The 25,409-nt window shown below is 43.0% G+C and overlaps 1 protein-coding gene across 1 annotated transcript in view; it reads right to left on the minus strand.

The window, feature by feature from the left end:
• The window catches only part of SLC17A5 (solute carrier family 17 member 5), a 101,001-nt gene that overhangs the window by 33,374 nt on the left and 42,218 nt on the right, over positions 1-25,409 (minus strand). Inside the window, exons 3-4 of the mRNA XM_082249918.1 lie at positions 5,178-5,411; positions 692-779 (exon numbers count right to left, since the gene is read on the minus strand). Of these exons, the coding sequence (XP_082106044.1) occupies positions 692-779; positions 5,178-5,411 (322 nt within the window). The remainder of the gene's footprint in view (positions 1-691; positions 780-5,177; positions 5,412-25,409) is intronic.

Raw genomic sequence — 25,409 nt, forward strand, 5'->3', positions numbered from 1 at the left:
AATAAACATTTTTTACCTTCCCTGGCTGAGTCAGATCATCCATTTGTATCTCATAGGCTTCCCTTTCCAGACACTTCAGCTCACAGTGGGATGTTTTCAGGAACAGAGGCAGTGTTGTCATTCCAGAAAGCAGTAGGCATGACTGGCCAGGCGATGATTTAGAAGCTACAGGCTTGTGAATCAGCAGTGACAATGCCGATAGCCACACACCCTTCAACAGGTTTTTATCTCACTGTAGTGTAAGCAAGCATGGTATACATGAGAGTGACAACTCCGCTCTAAATTCAGGACCAATGCAGCATCAAAAGGTAGGCTTCACTGGTAGGCTCAGTAGGAAATCGTGGGACTTTTAAATGGGGACTAAGCAAAAGATGCACCTATAATTAGGTGCTGGAGCACATTTTTTTTTTTTTATGGAAGACCATATCTCTACAATAATTGTACCCATTTTTTACAAGTGACTAACTTGCGGCATTAAATGTTTGTCCACAATCTAGCAAATACCCAAAATACTCATATACCTACATTTAAAAAAAAAAAAAAAAGGATCATGCACACGTAGTTTGATTAGGTGGGCAAATGCAGTCATCTAGCTTTGGCCTTGCATTAACTTGGTCCCTCACAGTTTAGCAATAATCAGGACATTTGTGGTCCTTAAGAAAAAACTATGGCTGAATCTTTGTATACTGACCTGCATAAGAAAGACTTAACAATCGGCTGCGTTCAAGAGGTGGCGCCCAGGAGGACCACATGGCATGCATGGCTGGGAAAGTCACACCCTGTGAAGACATTAGATTAGATAAATTGTTTACAAATATTTTTATATAAAACACTGCCATGCAGTATATGTAGAAACAATGAAATTATACAAACGTCTCTATTCTTTTAGAAAAAAATCTCACAAATAAAACAACGTGTCCATAATAATGTCATTAAACGTTCTTCAAACATTCCTTTTATATATATAATTGTGGTTGGCACATATGGGAACAGAGTGTGGGCAGCAGTATAGGGGCATATAACTATATATGCAAATTCCTTTAGAGGTTTATTAATTGCACACATTCTGTATACATTTTATGGTTTTATATTTTGTGTGAGATTGTCACTTGTGATTGCGCTTAGATTTTACTGGTTTATTTTCGGTTTACAAATACAAAACAAGACATTTTAATACATTTTTCACACAGTTTGGTATCTGGCAGATTTTCTTCAGATTTTGCTTTACTTTAAAAGCTGAACTGTGGGAAAAGTACAGGTCCTGCTGCAAAGGTTAATGGTCTATTTATGTCTAGGGGGTGTGGGTAAAGCAGTTTTATTACCTGATACTTTGCTTCCACAGGCTCCACCATACTGCTTGACTGCTCCCCACCACATAATCTCCTCTGCACTCCAGTGCCTGGATGCCCCTGACATCAAGACTGATGCCGTGGGCATGGCCCTGCATGGAACGGGAGGACAATCCACTCCGGGAGCATAGGAGTGCCTTTTGTTGAACAGAGGCTTGGGAAATTAAAAGCGTTGGGCTTTACAAAATACACAATTATGATTATTCCCTGATTCCCCAACACACAAAGACATACATGAGTATCACATGCAAAAGGTTTTAGATCTCTTTGCATTTAAATGGGGTTTGGTGTTTGGTCACAAATTTGTATCTGTCAGTAAAAACTGCAATGCATATCCTCTGGATCAACAGCGGGTTTAGGATTGTATGGTTGGGTTTTCAATGCTGTTTTTTTTTTTGGTTGAACCGGATGGACTTGGGTCTTTTTTAAACCTGACTAACTATATGCAGTCTTTGACAACCAACACAATGGGCTAAGCTACAACCAGCATGATATTTCTAGTAAAAAAAAAAAAAAATCTAGGACCCGAATAACTGTTCTACCACCATATAGAAAGCACTGGGTGGAAACTATTGTAGCAGACCACATACCAGCTGTAAGCCTCCAGGGAAAGTACAAGCCTGTTTGCCATCCCTTCCTCTATTAACAAAGGGGTTCGTTACACATTTTCTGGCTTTCACCGGAAGTCGGAAGATATTATTTTTGGATTTTACCTGAAGCTTCACTGCTAGCAACGTCTGAGTGTGAGGTACAACCAGAAAAATACAAAGGATACCACAAACCAATACATTTTATGGGCTTGGTAATACCAGCTCATGTTAGACTGTGTGCATACTTGTGTTTGTGTAGGGGCAGTGCTTTGCATTGTTACAACACAAAACAACGATGACCTTTTTTTTCCTAATTTTAGTTTTTAACGTTTAGTAGTGTCACGCTATGACATGGGCACATAGAAAACAATTGTTTACTATGTGCCCTTGATTTGATCTATGTAGCTCAACAGAAATGGTGTTACAAAGAACTCCTGGAGATTAGGGCTCCCGTACTGTTACCACAGGAAGACAGGGGCTTTCAATAGTAAGCACACACTGGACGGGAATTCAATAAAGCTGCTGTGCCACTTTTCTGCCATTAATCCCTCTTGTTAAGGATGAAGTATTTGCAACAACTTTGATTCTGACAGCGACTCGTGCACCAAATTCAGGCAGTTCTAAAATGCAACACTTTTACATGGAGTCACTAATAAGGACCAACTGGCTCAGGCCTCTATTGGCTTTGTGTGTCTCTCGAGCATTCTAAAAGTGGCCCAGCATGAGCCAAATTCAAATACAAGTTTTAGATCGGTAAATGAATTTGGCGCATTCTTCACCACTTTTAGAATGCATGACAGACACTTTCACAAACTCTGTCTATTCCAGTCTTTATATTTAGGGAGCATTTAGTCCCTGGAATTCATAAAGACTACTTTGCTTTCAACTACAGCGATAGTTTATAATCATTTCAATATAAAATAGGAGCATTTCAGACATTTGCATTTCTGCAGTGCTCATAAATGAAAGGCAATACTTGTTTTCCTTCACATCAGGTACAATTCACACTACTCAACAGTCGCAGTGAGCATGCCATTTCTATCCTACATTCAGCTTATAATGGTGGTCAAAAAGAAAAAGAAAACAAACATTCTGACAACAAACTCAAAACCAAAAATATCTGAATCGGCGTTAGAGCCCATTCACACTAGCGCAACTTGTGAGGCAACTTGTGTTGCCCCAGGTAGCTTGACATAACAAAAGCAATGTTAATCAATCAGTGCCGTCTTAATTGGCACTACTGAAGTTGCTCCGACTTCAGAAAAGGGTCCTGTACTACTTTGAGGCGACCTGTGATCCGACCTGTCCCATATACTTCAATGGGAGTCACCTCCTTATCTTAATTGACACGACTTGTTATCAGACTTTCCAGGAAGAAGAAGGAGATTAGCCAGGCATTCCCCACAGACAAAGTCGCCTGTCTCTTCAAAGTAGTGCACAAGTCTCTTCCAAGTCTCTTCCAAGTCTCTTCCAAGTCTCTTCCAAGTCTCTAAACAAGTCTCTAAACAAGTCTCTAAACAAGTCTCTAAACAAGTCTCTAAACAAGTCTCTAAACAAGTCTCTAAACAAGTCTCTTCAAGTCACGGGGCGACTTTCTGGTAGTGGTAGTGTGAACCGGCTCTTATATTGGTAAGTTTTAAAATACAATTATGTAATATAACTAAGTTAACAACAAACAAATACTGTGATTGTGACTCACTAATATAGAGAGACATATATTCACTAAAACAAATTAAAAAGGATGCTACACTGTCCCCTCGAAGAACCAAGCATAGAATATTGTGAAAACTGAAAAACAAGTGACACAAAAAAAACAAATAAAAAAAAACAACACTATTCATGTACATGTAAGGGCTCTAAAAAAGTAAAACAAAATCCACTCCACAAGGGCAGGCAGTGATCTTCACATAAAATAGGTTTTCTTCTTCCACCACACAAGTGTTAAGCTGTACACTATGCAAATTTCCTTTAGATTTACCAAAACAATATAATATGAGGTCAACACTTTCAATTTGTATGCAGTCAGGCAGGCCCTTGCACTACATAGTTGAAGGTAAATCTAAAGGAAATCTACCAACAAAAGTTGTATAGTGTGTATCCAGCTTAAGGGCTCTTTCACACAGGCGAACCGTTCAGATCCGCCTGTCCATTTTTTTTTTTTACGGATCTGAAAGGTCCCCCCATGCATCCCTATGGGGCATTGGATGTCAACGGAGACATGTCCGCTGACATCCGATCCGTCAAATCTGAACAGATGGAAACCCTATTTTCCATCCGTCCAGCGGATTGGATCGGATGGGAACGGACCGACGGTCTCTTCCCATCCGATTCCCCCATAGAGATGTATGGGGAACTGACAGCTGTGTCTCCGCACACTGCGCGGAGACACAGCTGTCCTCTTCCTGCTCAGCGGGGATCAGCGGATCGATCCCCCGCTGAGATAAACGGAGTCCGCCCGACGGACGGAGTGTGTGAAAGGGGCCTTAGGCTCCTTTCACACGAGCAGACTGATTGGGTTCACCTGTCTCTCCTCTATGGAGCTGCCACCCACCAGCATCCAGTCCGATTTAATAAAAACAGTTCCCCAACTGTCTAGCAAATCGGATCGGATGGCAGTCAGGTGTAAAATGGACAGGCTTGTTTACAGTGGACCACCCGATAGAAAAGAGCGGGTTGTGTCTGTCAGCTGTGCATAAGGAACGGACACAAATCAGCCATCTGCCAGCTCGTATGGGGCTAGCGGACAGATTCCCACTGAGTATGCCCCGTGTGATAGAGGCCTAACAGAGTAGTTTACAACAAAATCAGACCCCAATGACAAGGAGGTCTGAATGTACTAAATGCAGCCAATGAAGGATCCCTGTCCACTCAGGTGGTATTACATCTCCAAAAGGTAAATTACACAAACTCGAATCCCACAATAGTAAGCGTTAGAGAGAAACAGATAGAAAACTCCATGATGTACCAAAATACTTGTATTTATTGTATTAAATAGAAATGTACTCACAAGAAGCAAAATCAAACAGAACAATGCTTCTCTCTAGCTGATGACAGAATGCAAAATGTCACAGGGCAGAGCTACAGCGCTGATGTTTTCATGCTCGCTCATCAGCCAGAGCAAAGCACTGTTCTGCTTGCTTTTGCTTCTTCTGGGTACATTTACTATACTTCTATACTTAGTTCCTCTAGGGGACAATGCGACACCCTGTTTTTATTTGTTTCAACAGACTTCAATTACCTCTCCCAGTCCTTCAAGGGCTCGAACTGCTATAAGGTAACCGGCTCCCAAATCTGCAGCCGCGGGTGTCAACAGAGTAAATACTGCAGTGCCTAGTATGCCGAATCCCATCAACAGCTTGCCACCAACTTTTCCAGCTATGTATCCACCTGGGATCTGGGTAATGATGTAGCCATAGAAGAAAGAGCCAAGTATCCAGCCTTGGGTATCTGCATCCCAGTTATACGTCTTGCCCTTGAAAAAGGAAAAACATATGTAAAGAATAGACAGGTTATCAGCAAATCATTTAGTTTATAGTATTCTGCAGACCTCCTCTATCAAATACTTTTCAGAACACTGGCATCCATGTTACACCATGTTTTAAAAGTACGGTATATGCAATGCAAACCTTAAGAATTTCCCTTATTTGCTCAATCTGGTCTGTTAAATCCATCATTGAAAGTGTTTTACTATATCTGTTCAAAAAGTGAAAAAATATACCTGATGATCCTGACGGAAATCCAGTGCTGTCCTGTGCACTTCGTATTTTAGGGAACCTGGACAGCAGGTACTTTTCTGTATCCGCCACAAAATAGCTTTGTGTGCTCAGCAGCTGTCTAGATCCACTCCTGCAGCACCAACGATGCTATGCAAGCACAGATTTTTCTAAAAAGTGATATTTATTGCTAGGCACCACCCCTCCCCTAAAGTCCCTTTATTTGACAGTACTCTGGTCTGGTTATACATTGCTTAAAAAAAAAAAAAGCTTTATTGTGGGATAGTAGGGGAAATATTCGATATATTAAAAGCATGAGTCAAAATCAGCTAATTTTAAAGTATTGTCATCAAGACATAGCTCAGATTGTACAGTCACTGTAAACCTTGCTTTTAGCCATTTCTTTTCCTATAAAGCTGTCCAGGCAGATAAAAAAAGACGCCATTAAATTAAGGAACACAATTTTTGATATAACTTTTACATACAGCTAGCAGAATTGACTGCTTTTCTTTTATCATCATCCTCCATTGCAATGCAATAGTAAATGTGGCTGTACTGCTGAGGTAGGATAGGAAACCTTGGTGCTCCAGCTGTCAAACTACAAATACCATCACGACTTTGGGAGTCATACCTGTGTCTGTCAGTCTTGTAATATCTTATGGGATTTGTAGTTTCCACACAGCTGGAGAGCCACGGCAGCCTACCCCAACTCTACTGCATTGCACAGTGCTGTTCATTGAAACATTGGACACTTCACCTAATAGAAGAGAGTAAAGGATTGACTTCATCAATGTGCAGCTTACATCAACATCTGGTTCCTGTGTGGCAGCATGAGGTCACACATTTAGATACACCCAATGCGTTTTGCACCACTATGCATCTTCGGAAGCCCTGAAGACACGCTACTGTGCAAAACGTTTTGGGTGGAGCTAAACGTGTGACAAGTTCATACACAGCAGGAAGATACAGGTTTTGGTGAATCACTTCATGCACAGTGATACAAGATTTAGGTTATTTAGGATATATAGGTTTTTTTTTTTTTAGCAGAGACCCTAGGGAATAAAATGGCAGTCATTGCATCTTTTTATGTCACACGATATTTACGCAGCAATTTTTCAAACGCATTTTTTTTTGGGGAAAAAAAAACAGTTTAATGAATTAAAGAAAAAAAACACTAAAGTTAGTCCAATTGTTTTTTGTATAATGTGAAAAGTGATGTTACGCCGAGTAAATAGACACCCAACATGTCATGCTTTAAAATTCTGCACACTATTGGAATGGCGCCAAACTTTGGTACTTAAAAAATCTCCATCGGCAGCGCTTTAAAAATGCTTTACAGGTTACCTGTTCAGAGTTACAGAGGAGGTCTTGGGCTAGAATTGTAGCTCTCACTCTAACGTTCATGGCGATACCTCATTTTTGTGGATTGAACGCAGTTTACATATGTGGGCGCAGAGGTATGTATGCATTCACTTCTGCGCGTGAGCACATGGGGACAGGGGCACTTTAATTTTTTTTTATTGTTTATTTTATTTACATTTTTTTATTTTTACACTTTCCCTTTAATATTTTTTTTTTTATCACTTTTATTCCTATTACAAGGAATGTAAACATCCCTTGTAAATAGGAATAATGCATGACAGGTCCTTTTTATGGAGAGATCTGGGATCAATAAGACCTCAGCTCTCTCCTACAGGCTAGAAAGCCTGAGATAAAAAAAAAAAAAAAAAAAAAAAAAAAAGGGGCGACGATCTCGGCTATCCAGCCGAGATCACAGCAGTATTTCCAACTGCGCGCCCGGGCCTCCGAGAGTAATAGAGACTGCCGGGGACCATCTGCCGGCAGATTCCTTCTCCGACTCGCCGATTGCACGGGGAACCAGTAGGAACCGGTGGGCTCGGGGAACCGGTGGGCAGTGGGAGAATGGTGGACACATCGCCTTCTGCCGCCTCTAAGGACAATCAAGCGGCTATGAGTGTTTTTATGGTGAAGAGAATCGCCGGCTAAAAAAAAAAAAAAAAAAAAAAAATGATATCTGAATAATGTCTGCAGATACAGGCATCATTCAGATATCCCCACTCAAAGCCCAGGACGTCATAGGACGTCCAGCGGTATGGAAGTGTGTAATATTGTGCTGCAATCATCCTGGTACAGGTTCACATACACTATATTGTCAAAAGTATTGGGACGCCTGCCTTTACACACACATGAACTTTTATGGCATCCCAGTCTAAAGCCCCGTACACATGTACTGATCATCGGCCGTAAATATTCGGCCGCCGACCGATCGGCCGATTGTAGGCTTGTTAGTATGATGCTTCCGACAGCCGACAGCGCATTTTCGGCCGAACAGAATCGGGTGTGCAGGCATTAAATTTTTTGTTGGCCAACACCAGAACGGCCGATTGTTCGCCAGTCAGTACAGATTTCGGCCGACAGACAGCAGATTAGCAAGACTGGGCATGCTCAGAAAAGAAAAAAAAAGACAAGGAAAGTTAACCATCACATGACATCACTTCTGCAGTCGGCTGTTGTTGGCCGACAAAATTCGTGTGCAGTCTTTTGCAGTTTTCAACAGACACGACAGCCCTGGACAAAAGACGGCCGATCTTTCGGCCGACGATCAGTACGTGTGTACGGGGCTTTAGTCTGTAGGGTTCAATATTGAATTGGCCCACCCTTTGCAGCTATAACGGCTTCAACTCTTCTGGGATTTAGGAGTGTGTTTATAGGAAAGTTTGACTATTCTTCTAGGAGCACATTAGTGAGGCAAGGCACTGTAGTGGACGAGAAGGCCCGGCTCACAGTCTCTACTATAATTCATCTCAAAGGGGTTCTGTCGAGTTGAGGTGCAGGCCAGTCAAGTTCCTCCACCCCAAACTCACTCATTCATGTCTTTATGGATCTTGCTTTTTGCACTGGTCCAAATCATTTGGTGTAAAGAGGATTATAGTGTGGGGTTGTTTTTTAGGGGTTGGGCTTGGCCCCTTCGTTCCAGTGAAGGGAACTCTTAAGGCGTCAGCATACCAAGACATTTTGGACAATTTCATGCTTCCAACTTTGTGGGAACAGTTTCAAGATGGCCCCTTCCTGTTCCAACATGACTGTGCATTAGTGCTGAAAGCAAGGTCCATGAACACATGAATGAGGGAGTTTGGCGTGGAGGAAAATTGACTGGCGTGCACCTCAATCTGAAAGAATACCTTTGGGATGAATTGGAGCGGAGACTGCGAGCCAGGCCTTCTCATTCAACATCAGTGCCTGACCTCACAAATGCGCTTCTGGGAGAATGGTCAAACATTCCCATAGACACTGCAAATTGTGTGGAGAGAAAGGGTATAGAGATCAACTGGCACCGTCCCCATAGTAAATTTGGAATAGTAGAGATGACCAGGTGGGTAGTCCTGGAGATGGGGATTTAAATGTGCCTATTTTACAAGAATAACATACACAAAATGGAAAGAAAAAACAGATAAAATCAATTTATTAAAGTTATTCATACAGTAAAACAACTTAGTATTTATTTATAACACTTGAATAACCCTATAAATATGACATTGCATGTCTGAAATCCATCACATGAACCACTTATGGATCGACGATTCACCCCTTTTTTATGGATAGTGTAGGACCCACTGATAATGGGGTACTTTGACGTAGTGGTGGGCTTGAGCACGATATGGCCATATGGTGAGACTAAATCCCCATTTTTATTTATGGATTGTCTCCATATTTGATTCTTCATTTCTTTTGCATGTGTGCGCTATTCTTTTTTAATAATCCTATAAATATGACATTGCATGTCTGAAATCCATAACATGAACCACTTATGGATCGACACGTTTCGCTATATTAGCTTTTTCAAGATCCAATCAGTATGAGCATAAGTACCAGACAAGTTTTCAAAATCTCCTAGAATCTAAAATGGACAATAAATTTGAATCAATATATATTTTACATATAATCAAAAATAGATATATTAACAATACATTTAAAGCCTAACTGCAACAAAATGTCATCTTATACCCACAAGAACAAAAACGGAAATAAAAAAAAAAAGAAAGGGGAGGGGGAGGGAGAGAGGGAATGGAGTGGGGGGGGGGAATGCGGGGGGAAGGCAAAGAAGGGGGGGAGGGAAAGGGGAAGATAGAGAGCGAGTGTGAGGCATCAAGGCTGCGGCGGATCAAAGGGGGGGAAGGACTTCAAACAAGTTGAAGGACGGGAAGAGGGAAGGAAGGATATCACTGTATTTGAAATAAATCTATAATTCGAACCTTGCCTATTAATACAAAATCAAGCGACAGACTGTGGAGTATAGGAACAAGCGGCATCGTCTGAACGCCTATCTAGCTATATATATATATATATATATATATATATATATATATATATATATATATATATATATATATAGAGAGAGAGATAACCAAAAATTATATGGGTGCCAATATAACATATCAGATCTAAATGAACCAATATAAATGGTGATGAGAGAGAGACGAATAAAGGCTGGTAATCGAACCGAAAGAATATTATTAAAGATACTAGACATTAAGCCCGTTAAATTAACGGGCGCTAGAACATATGGCTGACTGAGCGGCTCTCGCTTATCTCTTTTTTTTTTCTAACAACGCGAGAGCAGCATGACATAGCCAGCTCTGCACATAGCGTCCCTGTTGCCCTAGCAACAGAGACACGCGCAGAGCTGACCGAGCGGCTCTCGCGTGCGAGCGCGTACCCGCCGCGTGCCCGCGCACACCTGCCGCTTCAAGAGTTTTGGTCGGCCGTCCGACTGGGGTGCATGTAGGATATCTATTCTATATTAATAATATGCAAGTGTCTCTGCGTCCGTCCCTGTGTCTGTTGGATTGCGCTACTGCGCATGTGCCCCACGGACAGCCGTTGGGACTGGGGGCGGGCACCATCTCAGGGGCCCCAGAAGTAAGTCACACTGACCTGTGTAGCATGGGGAGCTCCTCGGTTTCGGAGGTCGGGTCCCGGGTGTTGGGGGTTACCCCGATAATGGTGCTCTTCAGGGAAGTTCCTCTGAGCAGGCGGCTCCGGATCAGATCCATATTCCCCGGAGAGTCTACACTCACCCGCATGCTGGAGCCGGGCAGGAGCACCCCGTCATGGATCAGGAGAAGAGGCAGGCGCTGAGGGATCTGGATAGAGCCGCTAGAGGCCATGACCGGCCGCACACACAATCCGCACACCGACCGACCAAACTCACTGACAGCTCCTAATCCGGGGCAAAGAGCAGCAAGACTACAACTACGGAGAGCGGCCGGAGACAAATCATCTCCGCCTGAGGAAACAACCGCCATCTTGTGATATCCTACATACACCCCAATATAATCACCTCATCATATACTATACACCCCAGTATCATCACCTCATCAGATATCCTGATGATACTGGGGTGTATAGTTTATGATGAGGTGATTATATTGGGGTGTATAGTATGTAGGATATCACAATATATGATGAGGTGATTTCTGTCCTCAGCCCTGTGAGGTGAATTCCCAGTTGTAATACTCACAGTTGGCCAGTAGATGGCGGTGGTTTCCTCAGGCGAAGATGATTTGTCTCCAGCCGCTCTCCGTAGTTGTAGTCTTGCTGCTCTTTGCCCGGACTCGGAGCTGTCAGTGAGTTTGGTCGGTCGGTTTGCGGATTGTGTGTGTGTGGCCAGTCATGGCCTCTAGCGGCTCTATCCAGATCCCCCTGCGCCTGCCTCTTCTCCTGACCCATGACGGGGTGCTCCTGCCCAGCTCCAGCATGCGGGTAAGTGTAGACTCTCCGGCAGGGCCGGAGTGCGACTCATTTTCAGCCCTGGAGTTTCATGCCTTAGACCGGCCCATTTTAGTTCACGACTGACTATATTAAAAGAATGTAATTAAAACCTCAGAATATAAGTTTGCAATGGCTGCGGGCATGGTGCAGGGGGAATGCGGGGCTGCGCGCATGGTGCAGGGGGAATTCGGGGCTGCGCGCATGGTCCAGGGGGAATTCGGGGCTGCGCGCATGGTGCAGGGGGAATGCGGGGCTGCGCGCATGGTGCAGGGGGAATGCGGGGCTGCGCACATGGTGCAGGGGGAATGCGGGGCTGCGCACATGGTGCAGGGGGAATGCGGGGCTGCGCACATGGTGCAGGGGGAATGCGGGGCTGCGCACATGGTGCAGGGGGAATGCGGGGCTGCGCACATGGTGCAGGGGGAATGCGGGGGCTGCCGGCATACTACAGGAGATGCTGTGCTGCGGGCATGGTACAGGAGTACCATGCCTGCAGCACTGCATCTCTTTTAGTATGCCCGCAGCCCCGCATAATGGCAGGCAGTGCGGCAGTGGAGGAGTCTCACTTACCTGTTCCTGATATGTGCTGGGGATAATGGGGGAGCTCCTCGGTGTCGGAGGCCGGGTCCCGGGTATTGCGGGTCACCCCCCCGATGATGGTGCGGTGTGAGGGCCGTTATACTGCCGATAGTTTCAGTAGCCACCGTTCTGAATTCGTATGTGCTGGGGAGGTGGGAGACGGAGTTCTGATCAGTTGCCTTAGATTTAAAAATGGCGCCAACACGTCATTGCATATGCGCCGCGGCCTTGGGAAAGCTCGAATACGTTCGGCTATTTCCGGAAATAGCCGAACATGTACGGCTTTTACCGAGCATCGGCGCATACGCAATAACGTTTTGGCGCCATTTTTAAATCTAAGGCAACTGATCGGAACTCCGCCTCCCCAGCACATACGAATTCAGAACAGTGGCTACTGAAACTATCGGCAGTACAACGGCCCTCACACCGCACCATCATCGGGGGTGACCCCCAATACCCGACCTCCGACAACGAGGAGCTCCCTCAGCTTACACAGGTCAGTGCCCGCCCCCAGTCTCAACGGCTGTCCTGTGGCACATGCGCAGTAGCGCATTTCCACGGACACAGGGAATCTGGAATCTCTGGACGCAGGGACACATGGGTTTTATTAATATAGATTAGTAAATGATTTAAATAAGGAAAGTAAACAGGTATGAGTGTATGAGAGTGCATGAGATGTGAAAACAAAATAGAGTAGGAAAGAAGGTGACTGAGAGGCAATCCAGTGAATAAAACCATATATGTGTTTGGACATAGGTCTATAAGAGTATAGAGGATGGAAGAAAGATGACCAGACAGAAGTGAAAAGGTTGTGGTATAGCCCGAAGTGAGAACTGAGCATAGAATGAATGTGTGGAAAGAAGTGTACCAATACTATTTAATTAAATTACTATATATAAGTAGTGAGTCACCCAAAAAAAGGGGAAACTCACCCAATGTTTCACGTATGGGAAGGAGGAAAAGAAACTTTACCATCTATAAAAAGCAGTCATCCGGATAAAAAGCAGGCTCATGATAGAGGAGGAGAGTGGAAGATCAATGTAGATCTCCCAAGAAAATGGTCACAACAGGATTGCCAATGATTCAATCTGGCTGTCCAGGAGACTATTAAAAAGAAAAAAGATTTTGCATAAGAGTTTTGAAAGCTAGACAAAAGTATTAATGCTAAATGTATAAAAAGGTACTGCCCTATGAACTCAAGGGGAAGTAACCGCTTACCATACAGTCTGATCTGGTGCTTGATAAATGGTGTAACGCATGACTGAATGAAACAGAGCTAGACTAACCCAGGAAAAAAACTGAGTTTAAATAAAGACAGAGTAATCCCCCTCCACACGCCTCCCGCCCCCCACATCCGCCCGCCAGGGCTCACATAACGCGTGCCTGCGGGAGGATGTTCCTGTACACCAAACAAATGTCACTTCCGGAAGTGACGCGTCTGGTACGCCCGACTGGCGGTGAAGGTGGTTACACCCTTCATCAAGCACCAGATCAGACTGTATGGTAAGCGGTTACTTCCCCTTGAGTTCATAGGGCAGTACCTTTATAAATCTAGCATTAATACTTTATCTAGCTTTCAAAACTCTTATGCAAAATCTTTTTTCTTTTTAATAGTCTCCTGGACAGCCAGATTGAATCATTGGCAATCCTGTTGTGACCATTTTCTTGGGAGATCTACATTGATCTTCCACTCTCCTCCTCTATCATGAGCCTGCTTTTTATCCGGATGACTGCTTTTTATAAATGGTAGTTTCTTTTCCTCCTTCCCATACTTGAAACATTGGGTGAGTTTCCCCTTTTTTTGGGTGACTCACTACTTATATATAGTAATTTAATTAAATAGTATTGGTATACTTCTTTCCACACATTCATTCTATGCTCAGTTCTCACTTCGGGCTATACCACAGCCTTTAAACTTCTGTCTGGTCACCTTTCTTCCATCCTCTATACTCTTATAGACCTATATCCAAACACATATATGGTTTTATTCACTGGATTGCCTCTCAGTCACCTTCTTTCCTACTCTATTTTTTTTTCACATCTCATGCACTCTCATACACTCATACCGGTTTACTTTCCTTATTTAAATCATTTACGAATATCTTTAATAATATTCTTTCGGTTCGATTACCAGCCTTTATTCGTTTCTCTCTCATCACCATTTATATTGGTTCATTTAGATCTGATATGTTATTTTGGCACCCATATATATTTTGGTCATCTCTAGAATATATATATATATATATATATATATATATATATATATATATATATATATATATATATATATATATATATATATATATACACAGTGGGTACGGAAAGTATTCAGACCCCCTTAAATTTTTCACTCTTTGTTATATTGCAGCCATTTGCTAAAATCATTTAAGTTCATTCTTCTTCCTCATGAATGTACACATAGCACCCCATACTGACAGAAAAACACGGAATTGTTGACATTGTTGCAGATTTATTAAAAAAGAAAAACTGAAATATCACATGGTCCTAAGTATTCAGACCCTTTGCTGTGACACTCATATATTTAACTCAGGTGCTTTCCATTTCTTCTGATCATCCTTGAGATGGTTCTACACCTTCATTTGAGTCCAGCTGTGTTTGATTATACTGATTGGACTTGATTAGGAAAGCCACACACCTGTCTATATAAGACCTTCCAGATCACAATGCATGTCAGAGCAAATGAGAATCATGAGGTCAAAAGGAACTGCCTGAAGAGCTCAGAGACAGAATTGTGGCAAGGCACAGATCTGGCCAAGGTTACAAAAAGATTTCTGCTGCACTTAAGGTTCCTAAGAGCACAGTGGCCTCCATAATCCTCAAATGGAAGACGTTTGGGACGACCAGAACCCTTCCTAGAGCTGGCCGTCCGGCCAAACTGAGCTATCGGGGGAGAAGAGCCTTGGTGAGAGAGGTAAAGAAGAACCCAATGATCACTGTGGCTGAGCTCCAGAGATGCAGTCAGGAGATGGGAGAAAGTTGTAGAAAGTCAACCATCACTGCAGCCCTCCACCAGTCGGGGCTTTATGGCAGAGTGGCCCGACGGAAGCCTCTCCTCAGTGTAAGACACATGAAAGCCCGCATGGAGTTTGCTAAAAAACACCTGAAGGACTCCAAGATGGTGAGAAATACGATTCTCTGGTCTGATGAGACCAAAATAGAACTTTTTGGCCTTAATTCTAAGCGGTATGTGTGGAGAAAACCAGGCACTGCTCATCACCTGTCCAATACAGTCCCAACAGTGAAGCATGGTGGTGGCAGCATCATGCTGTGGGGGTGTTTTTCAGCTGCAGGGACAGGACGACTGGTTGCAATCGAAGGGAAAGATGAATGCGGCCAAGTACAGGGATATCCTGGATAAAAACCTTCTCCAGAGTGCTCTGGACCTCAGACTGGGCCGAAGGTTTACCTTCCAACAAGACAATGACCCTAAGCAAACAGCTAAAATAACGAAGGAGTGGCTTCACAACAACTCCGTGACTGTTCTTGAATGGCCCAGCCAGAGCCCTGACTTAAACCCAACTGAGCATCTCTGGAGAGACCTAAAAATGGCTGTCCACCAACGTTTACCATCCAACCTGACAGAACTGGAGAGGATCTGCAAGGAGGAATGGCAGAGGATCCCCAAATCCAGGTGTGAAAGACTTGTTGCATCTTTCCCAAAAAGACTCCTGGCTGTATTAGATCAAAAAGGGGCTTCTACTAAATACTGAGCAAAGGGTCTGAATACTTAGGACCATGTGATATTTCAGTTTTTCTTTTTTAATAAATCTGCAACAATGTCAACAATTCTGCGTTTTTCTGTCAGTATGGGGTGCTATGTGTACATTCATGAGGAAGAAGAATGAACTTAAATGATTTTAGCAAATGGCTGCAATATAACAAAGAGTGAAAAATGTAAGGGGGTCTGAATACTTTCCGTACCCACTGTGTGTATATATATATATATATATATATATATATATATATATATATATATATATATATATATGCGTTCAGACGATGCCGCTTGTTCCTATACTCAACAGTCTGTCACTTGATTTTGTATTAATAGGTAAGGTTCGAATTATAGATTTATTTCGAATACAGTGATATCCTTCCTTCCCCCTTCCCGTCCTTCAACTTGTTTGAAGTCCTCCCCCCCCCTCCTTTGATCCGCCGCAGCCTTGATGCCTCACACTCTCTCTCTCTTCCCCTTTCCCTCCCCCCTCTTTCCCTTCCCCCCACTCCATTCCCTCTCTCCCTCCCCTTTCTTTTTTTTCTGTTTCCGTTTTTGTTCTTGTGGGTATAAGATGACATTTTGTTGCAGTTAGGCTTTAAATGTATTGTTAATATATCTATTTTTGATTACATGTAAAATATATATTGATTCAAATTATTGTCTATTTTAGATTCTAGGAGATTTTGAAAACTTGTCTGGTACTTATGCTAATACTGATTGGATCTTGAAAAAGCTAATATAGCGAAACGCGTCGATCCATAAGTGGTTCATGTGATGGATTTCAGACATGCAATGTCATATTTATAGGATTATTCAAGTGTAATAAATAAATACTAAGATGTTTTACTGTATGAATAACTTTAATAAATTGATTTTATCTGTTTTTTCTTTCCATTTTTTGTATGTTATTCTTGTAAAATAGGCACATTTAAATCCCCATTTCCAGGACTACCCACCTGGTAATCTCTACTTTTCAATTCCCATAGACACACTCCTAAACCTTGTGGACAGCCTTCCCAGAAGAATTGAAGCAGTTATTGCTTCAAAGGGTGGGGCAACTCAGTACTGATGATTCCTACAGACTAAGACTGGGATGTCATTAAAGTTCATGTGCATGTAAAGGCAGGCGTCCCAATACTTTTGAAAATATAGTGTATACGTATGTGCATTTAGCAGGCTATCTGTAGTTTAAATGCAAACATAAATGGAAGAGGGACTCTTCCTGGTCCTCACTGATGCCTAATCAGCATAAAAGTATTTTAAAATCAAATAGCTCAATATACCTGATTGCTCACCAAGGGGTCAGCTGAAGCCCAAACCCTTTGGTTTACAGGTATTATTGTAGAAAATGTACTATAGCCTAACTGAAGAACTGCAAAAAGCACTAATGAAAACAATAAGTAAAAAAAAATGAATTTGGCAGCAGAAGTAATCTTGTTTTCACATATAAATGCTTACATACTTTACAGAATAAATGATGGTGCAAGTAGTAAATAGGCTCCCTCCAGGATCTTTCTGTGCTTATATAATAAATGTATCAGCCTTGTGATAAAGTTATCAGCTGTACTCTGCCTGGGGCTGTCGTCACTGTCACATGCTGCAAGCAGATGGAAATAAATTATGGGATACAGCACATTTAAGGACATACCAAAAAACCAAGCTAGGACTTACGGCTCCATTCACACTTGTGAAACTTTTCAACTTTGGACATCAAAGTCACATGACAAGTTGTTCTCCATGTTTTATAATGATAACCATTCATATATGTGCGACTTAAAGTAGCAGCGACTTCAAAGTATTTCATGCATTCCTTTGGTCCGAAATTCAAAAGTCTTCTGAAAATTTGCATGAAAGTCATACCTGAACGGTATACAATGCAACAGTTGCCCATTATCACTGGTCAAAGCCAAGGTCGTATCCAAGTTGCACTCCAAAGTCGGCATAACTTTGGAGTCGTACAAGTGTGAATGGAGTTTTATAGGCGTTCATAATGTGCATACACATGATATATAAAAACTAGTAATTTATTTTGATATCACAAATAAAAAAAAAACTGGTGTGCATACATATGATGTTGTAAAAAAACAAGAAAGGCTGACAATATCTCCACCCAGAACATTTTTTCGCACATCAAGTCTCTTTACAATACAGTTGTGTTTCCTTTAAGGAAAATTAAAGGAACACTTTTTAATCAGAGTATAGCATCAAGTCAATTAAACTCCTGGGATATTGATCTGGTCAGTTAAGTAGCAGAGGGGGTTGGTAATCAGTTTTAGCTGCTTTGGTGTTAATGAAATTAACAGGTGCACTAGATGGGCAACAATGAGACAACCTCCAAACCAATGGTTTTACAGGTGCAGGCCACTGACATTTTATTTCACTAGTTTTGCATTTGGCTAGGGTCAGTAATCACTACTGGTAGCATGAGGCGATACCTGGACCCTATAGAGGTTGCACAGGCAGTCCAATTCCTCCAGGATGACACATCAATACATGCCATTGCCAGAAGGTTTGCTGTGTCTCCCAGCACAGTCTCAAGTGTACGGAGGAGATTCCAGGAGACAGGCAGTTACTCTAGGAGAGCTGGACAGGGCCGTAGAAGGTCCTTAATCTATCAGCAGGACCGGTATCTGCTCCTTTGTGCAAGGAGAAACAGGATGAGCACTGCTACAGCCCTACAAAATGACTTCCAGCAGGCCAAGGGTGTGATTGTCTCTGACCAAACAATCAGAAAACTGACTTCATGCGGGTGTCCTGAGGGCCCGATGTCCTCTAGTGTGCCCTGTGCTCACTGCCCAGCACCGTGGAGCTCGACTGGCGACCTGCGCTTTTCACATCTGAGAGCAGGTTCACCCTGAGCACATGTGACAAACATGAAAGGCATTGGAGAAGCCGCAGAGAACGTTATGCTGCCTGTAACATCATCAGCATAACCACTTTGGTGGCAAATCAGTGATGGTCTGGGGAAGCATATCCATGGAGGGACACACTGACCTCTACAGGCTAGACAATGGAACCCTGACTGCCACTGGGTATCAGGATGAAATCCTTGGACCCATTGTCAGTCCCTATGCTGGTTCAGTGGGTCCTGGGTCCCTACTGGTGATGACAATGTTCGGCCCCATGTGGCGAGAGTATGCAGCCAGTTCCTGGAGGATGAAGGAATTGATACAATTGAATGACCCCCACGTTTGCCTGACCTAAATCCAATAGAACACCTCTGGGACATTAGGCTTTGGTCCATCCGCCGCTGCCAGGTTGCACCTCTGTTTAGGAGCTCAGTGATGCCCTGGTCCAGATCTGGGAGGAAATACCCCAGTACACCATCAGCCATCCCATTAGGAGCATGCCCAGACGTTGTCAGGCATGCATACACACATGTGGGGGCCATACAAACTACTGAGTAGCATTTTGAGATGCTGAAATGAAATTTCCGCAAAATGGACTAGCCTGCTGCATAATTTTTTCATTTTGATTTTTGAGGTGTCTGAATTCAGCCCTCTGTAGGCTGATAATTTTCAATTTTAACAAACGATGTGGCATCCTTATCCAGTATGATATTTCTCCCCATTGAAATCTGATGTGTTTTCAAAGTGTTCCTTTAATTTTTTTGAGCAGTATGTGTGTGTGTATATATATATATATATATATATATATATATACATACATACATACACATACATATATATATATATATATTGTGACAGGAAGTCAGGTAAATCTGTGAATGTAGTCACAGACAGGAGATACATTTCCACCTGGTTTAGAAAATTCACCAATTACTATAGGGTGTCGGCTGAAAAGGTAGCCAGGACGGCTTAAGGAAGTTGAAAGGCCTTCAGCTGTTCGGAATGAGGAAGTTAAGGCCTCTATAATTTGTCCAAAGGAAGTCTAAGGATTGCTGCGTCGACGCTGTGTGAGCTGGGGAGAGGAGGACAGTCAGATGTGTGCCTCCTGACGCTGAGTGAAGCCTGGGAGAAGGATTGCTGCCTCCTGACGCTGTGTGAGCTGGGGAGAGGACGACAGTCAGATGTGTGCCCCCTGAAGCTGTGTGAGCATGGGGAAGACCTCCTGGAGCGATGTGCGCTGAGGAGGGTAAAAAGTGTGAAGACTTCTCAAGGTGAGAAAATGAACTATTTCTATGTGGAAGAAATAAATGAACTGTTTGCTATGTGAAGAGACAAGCAAAGGGACATGTTCAATGTGAAGAGGAAAAGGGACATGTTCAATGGACATTTGTTGTGTGAAGAAAAAACATGGACTATTGAGAGTCTGCTGTAGGATCAGCAAAGTGTGCCCAACAGTAGGTTGGAGACAGACTCCGTAGGTAGGTTCCTGTATGTGAGAAGGTAGCCGCCCACAGTGGCAAGGATTTATTTTGTGTTTTATTTTTATTTTGAGGTTTTTGAGGCTTGCACTTGTGTGAAGTAAATTGCAAGAATAAACCAAACTGTTGTTTGCAACCACTTCTCGGCTATCTCCCTGTGTAAAACGCACCCCCCCAAGGGGTCATCCATACCCGCCACCGAGCTAATCTCCCACAATATATATACACACACACACACACACACACGTGTGTATATATATATATATATACATACATATACATACACACACACACACACAGTGCCTTGCAAAAGTATTCGCCCCCTTGAACTTTGCGACCTTTTGCCACATTTCAGGCTTCAAACAAAGATATAAAACTAATTTTTTGTGAAGAATCAACAACAAGTGGGACACAATCATGAAGTGGAACGACATTTATTGGATATTTCAAACTTTGTTAAATAAAAAAACTGAAAAAAACTTCAGTGCAGCAAACTCTCTCCAGAAGTTCAGTGAGGATCTCTGAATGATCCAATGTTGACCTAAATGACTAATGATGATAAATAGAATCCACCTGTGTGTAATCAAGTCTCCGTAAAAATGCACCTGCACTGTGATAGTCTCAGAGGTCCGTTTAAAGCGCAGAGAGCATCATGAAGAACAAGGAACACACCAGGCAGGTCCGAGATACTGTTGTGGAGAAGTTTAAATCCGGATTTGGATACAAAGAGATTTCCCAAGCTTTAAACATCCCAAGGAGCACTGTTCAAGTGATAATATTGAAATGGAAGGAGTATCAGACCACTGCAAATCTACGAAGACCTGGCCGTCCCTCTAAACTTTCAGCTCATACAAGGAGAAGACTGATCAGAGATGCAGCCAAGAGGCCCATGATCACTCTGGATGAACTGCAGAGATCTACAGCTGAGGTGGGAGACTCTGTCAATAGGACAACAATCAGTCGTATACTGCACAAATCTGGCCTTTATGGAAGAGTGGCAAGAAGAAAGCCATTTCTTAAAGATATCCATAAAAAGTGTTGTTTAAAGTGTGCCACAAGCCACCTGGGAGACACACCAAACATGTGGAAGAAGGTGCTCTGGTCAGATGAAACCAAAATCAAACTTTTTGGCAACAATGCAAAACGTTATGTTTGGCATAAAAGCAACACAGCTCATCACCCTGAACACTCCATCCCCACAGTCAAACATGGTGGTGGCAGCATCATGGTTTGGGCCTGCTTTTCTTCAGCAGGGACAGGGAAGATGGGTAAAATTGATGGGAAGATGGATGGAGCCAAATACAGGACCATTCTGGAAGAAAACCTGATGGAGTCTGCAAAAGACCTGAGACTGGGACAGAGATTTGTCTTCCAACAAGACAATGATCCAAAACATAAAGCAAACTCTACAATGGAATGGTTCACAAATAAACATATCCAGGTGTTAGAATGGCCAAGTCAAAGTCCAGACCTGAATCCAATCGAGAATCTGTGGAAAGAACTGAAAACTGCTGTTCACAAATGCTCTCCATCCAACCTCACTGAGCTTGAGCTGTTTTGCAAGGAGGAATGGGCAAAAATTTAAGTCTCTCGATGTGCAAAACTGATAGAGACATACCCCAAGCGACTTACAGCTGTAATCGCAGCAAAAGGTGGCGCTACAAAGTATTAACTTAAGGGGGCTGAATAATTTTGCACGCCCAATTTTTCAGTTTTTTTTATTTGTTAAAGTTTGAAATATCTAATAAATTTCGTTCCACTTCATGATTGTGTCCCACTTGTTGTTGATTCTTCACAAAAAAATTACAGTTTTATATCTTTATGTTTGAAGCCTGAAATGTGGCAAAAGGTCACAAAGTTCAAGGGGGCAGAATACTTTCGCAAGGCACTGTGTATATATACAGTACCGACCAAAAGTTTGGACACACCTTCTCAGTCAAAGAGTTTTCTTTATTTTCATGACTATGAAAATTGTAGAGTCACACTTCAAGAGGTAGTCACCTGAAATTGTCTTCCAACAGTCTTGAAGGAGTTCCCAGAGATGCTTAGCACTTGTTGGCCCTTTTGCCTTCACTCTGCGGTCCAGCTCACCCCAAACCATCTCGATTGGGTTCATCCGGTGACTGTGGAGGCCAGGTCATCTGGCGCAGCACCCCATCACTCTCCTTCTTGGTAAAATAGCCCTTACACAGCCTGGAGGTGTGTTTGGGGTCATTGTCCTGTTGAAAAATAAATGATGGTCCAACTAAACGCAAACCGGATGGAATAGCATGCCGCTGCAAGATGCTGTGGTAGTCATGCTGGTTCAGTATGCCTTCAATTTTGAATAAATCCCCAACAGTGTCACCAGCAAAGCACCCCCACACCATCACACCTCCTCCTCCATGCTTCACGGTGGGAACCAGGCATGTAGAGTCCATCCGTTCACCTTTTCTGCATCGCCCAAAGACACGGTGGTTGGAAAAAAAGGTCTCAAATTTGGACTCATCAGACCAAAGCACAAATTTCCACTGGTCTAATGTCCATTCCTTGTGTTCTTTAGCCCAAACAAGTCTCTTCTGCTTGTTGCCTTTCTTTAGCAGTGGCTTCCTAGCAGATATTCTACCATGAAGGCCTGATTCACACAGTCTCCTCTTAACAGTTGTTCTAGAGATGTGTCTGCTGCTAGAACACCGTGTGCCATTGACCTGGTCTCTAATCTGAGCTGCTGTTAACCTGCGATTTCTGAGGCTGGTGACTCGGATGAACTTATCCTCCGCAGCAGAGGTGACTCTTGGTCTTCCTTTCCTGGGGCGGTCGGCATGTGAGCCAGTTTCTTTGTAGCGCTTGATGGTTTTTGTGACTGCACTTGGGGACACTTTCAAAGTTTTCCCAATTTTTCGGACTGACTGACCATTTCTTAAAGTAATGATGGCCACTCGTTTTCCTGTACTTAGCTGCTTTTTTCTTGCCATAATACAAATTCTAACAGTCTATTCAGTAGGACTATCAGCTGTGTATCCACCTGACTTCTGCACAATACAACTGATGGTCCAACCCCATTTATAAGGCAAGAAATCACACTTATTAAACCTGACAGGGCACACATGTGAAGCGAAAACCATTTCAGGTGACTACCTCTTGAAGTGTGACTCTACAATTTTCATAGTCATGAAAATAAAGAAAACCCTTTGAATGAGAAGGTGTGTCCAAACGTTTGGTCTGTACTGTATATTATATATATACATATATATACACATACACACACACACACACACACACACACACACACACGCGTTTTAGCTTTGAGGAGCACACCATATTGCAATAGGCTGTGCACACCTATGCACTCTCCATACACATATATTTTTTATACAGTTTGGCGTCTGCAGGTTCCACTGTAGAGATTGTGCCACAAATACCTGGAATACAGGTTTTCTGTTTTTTAGTGGCAGACGGATCCCATGGTTGCTCTGGAGTGGCAAGTTTATTAATGTGATAGGCACATATATGGATATAATTGTAGAATACACATTGCATGTTATACATTTGTCATGTAGTTTTTATAGTGTGAACTCAGCCTCTTCTCCCCTGAGGAAGAAAAATTCCACACACAACAGTATTGTAAAGAGACTTGATGTTCTGAGTGGAGATATTGCCTTTCTTGTTTTTATATAGATTATATGTATGCACACCGTTTTTTTTTTTAGCTTGTGATATCAAAATAAATTACTAGTTTTATATAATATGTATATGCACATTATGAATTCCTGTCAAGTCCCAAGTTAGTTTTTGTTGGGTTTTGTGGTATACGGTTGTGCTGTTCTCCTCAGTTATTTGTACATTGCATTATCATCTTTCTTTCTCTTGTTGTTTTTATGCATTGTTGTACTGCTGCCATCTGCTGAACCTAAGGTCAAACCTAAACAGAAGTGTTTAGGTTTGACCTCATATTATATGGTTTTGGTAAGTCTGCAGACAAAAGTCTTCAGGTAATCTGCACGTGTGTACAGGGCATAAGTCTGGATTCATCTAACATGAGCATCTGCTGGTCCGGTCTGCCCCACTGCTTGGATACGAAGATAGGAAGTCACACAGCTATTATCAGTTATACCTTCATTCGCCTTCACGTGGGGACAGAACAGTCAAAAACTGCCTTAATGTCCACACCCCGGCCACAGATTCCCTCAGAGTCCAGTACCACACTCAGGAATCTCCCTTGCAACAGGCCCACATGCAGCCAATCTGCCTGGCTACAGCGCATGTTCCACAAGTCTTTGCTCGCATAGCAGAAGAATCGTTAACGCACACGGGGTCCCTCTCCAACCAAACCCCGCAAATCGCTCAAAACACCTGAGGAATCTTGCCAGAGTGACCCAGCGCAGCCGCACTGCAATTTTCAGCCCCCAATTCAAAAGTTTATTTTCTTAAAAGAGACAGCGGTACCGTTGTTTGAAGCCGACGGTCGGCTTTCCGTCGGTAACGATCGATGCGGCTCGGGAGCCGCTCGATCGTTACCCGGGGGGGCGGGAGGGGACGTCCCCCCCCTCCCGCCGCCTTCCGCGGCTTTGCTCGGGGCTACCGTCCCACCGGGAGCCCCGAGCACCCAGCCGGCACGTCCGCCGGCTGGATGGAGTCCCGATGAATGCCGGAAACGGCATCGATCGGGTCTCCGATGACGTAACCCGGAGGCGGCGTCCATGACGTCACTTCCGGGTTACTGTGCTGCAAAAGGCGGCAGATTTGAAAAACGGCTGTATGCAAAAATGCCGTTTTCGGCGTTTTGCATACAGGGAAGTGTAGTGGAGGGGTCTAGAGTCTTTTAGACCCTCGATCCCTCCATAAAGTGTACCTGTCACACATATTGCTGTCACCAGGGATGTTTACATTGCTTGTGACAGCAATAAAAGTGATCAGATTTTTTTTTTTTTTAAAAACCTGTAATAAAGTTTAAAAAAAAAAGAAAAAATAAATAGGAAAAAAAAAAAAAAAAAAAATTTAGCCGTCCCCGTCAGCTCGCGCACAAAAAAAAAAACGTATACGCAAGTCGAGCCGCAAATGAAATCGCTGTTCAAACCACACATGTGAGGTATCGCCGCGATCGCCAGAGCGTGGGCAATAATTAAAAAAAAAGAGCTACACTCTAACTCTAAACTGGTAACCGTTAAATAAATTTAAAGCGTCGCAGATTGAGATCTCTATTGACCGTAGTTTGTCGCCATCCCACGGGGGGGCGCAATTTTAAACCGTAACATGTTTGGTATCTATTTACTCGGCGTGACATCTTTCACAATATACAAAAAAAATGGGCTAACTTTACTGTTTAGTATTTTTTAAATG

Source organism: Pelophylax lessonae (genome assembly GCF_965119305.1).
Source record: "Pelophylax lessonae genome assembly, chromosome: 3".
NCBI classification, from domain to species: domain Eukaryota; kingdom Metazoa; phylum Chordata; class Amphibia; order Anura; family Ranidae; genus Pelophylax; species Pelophylax lessonae.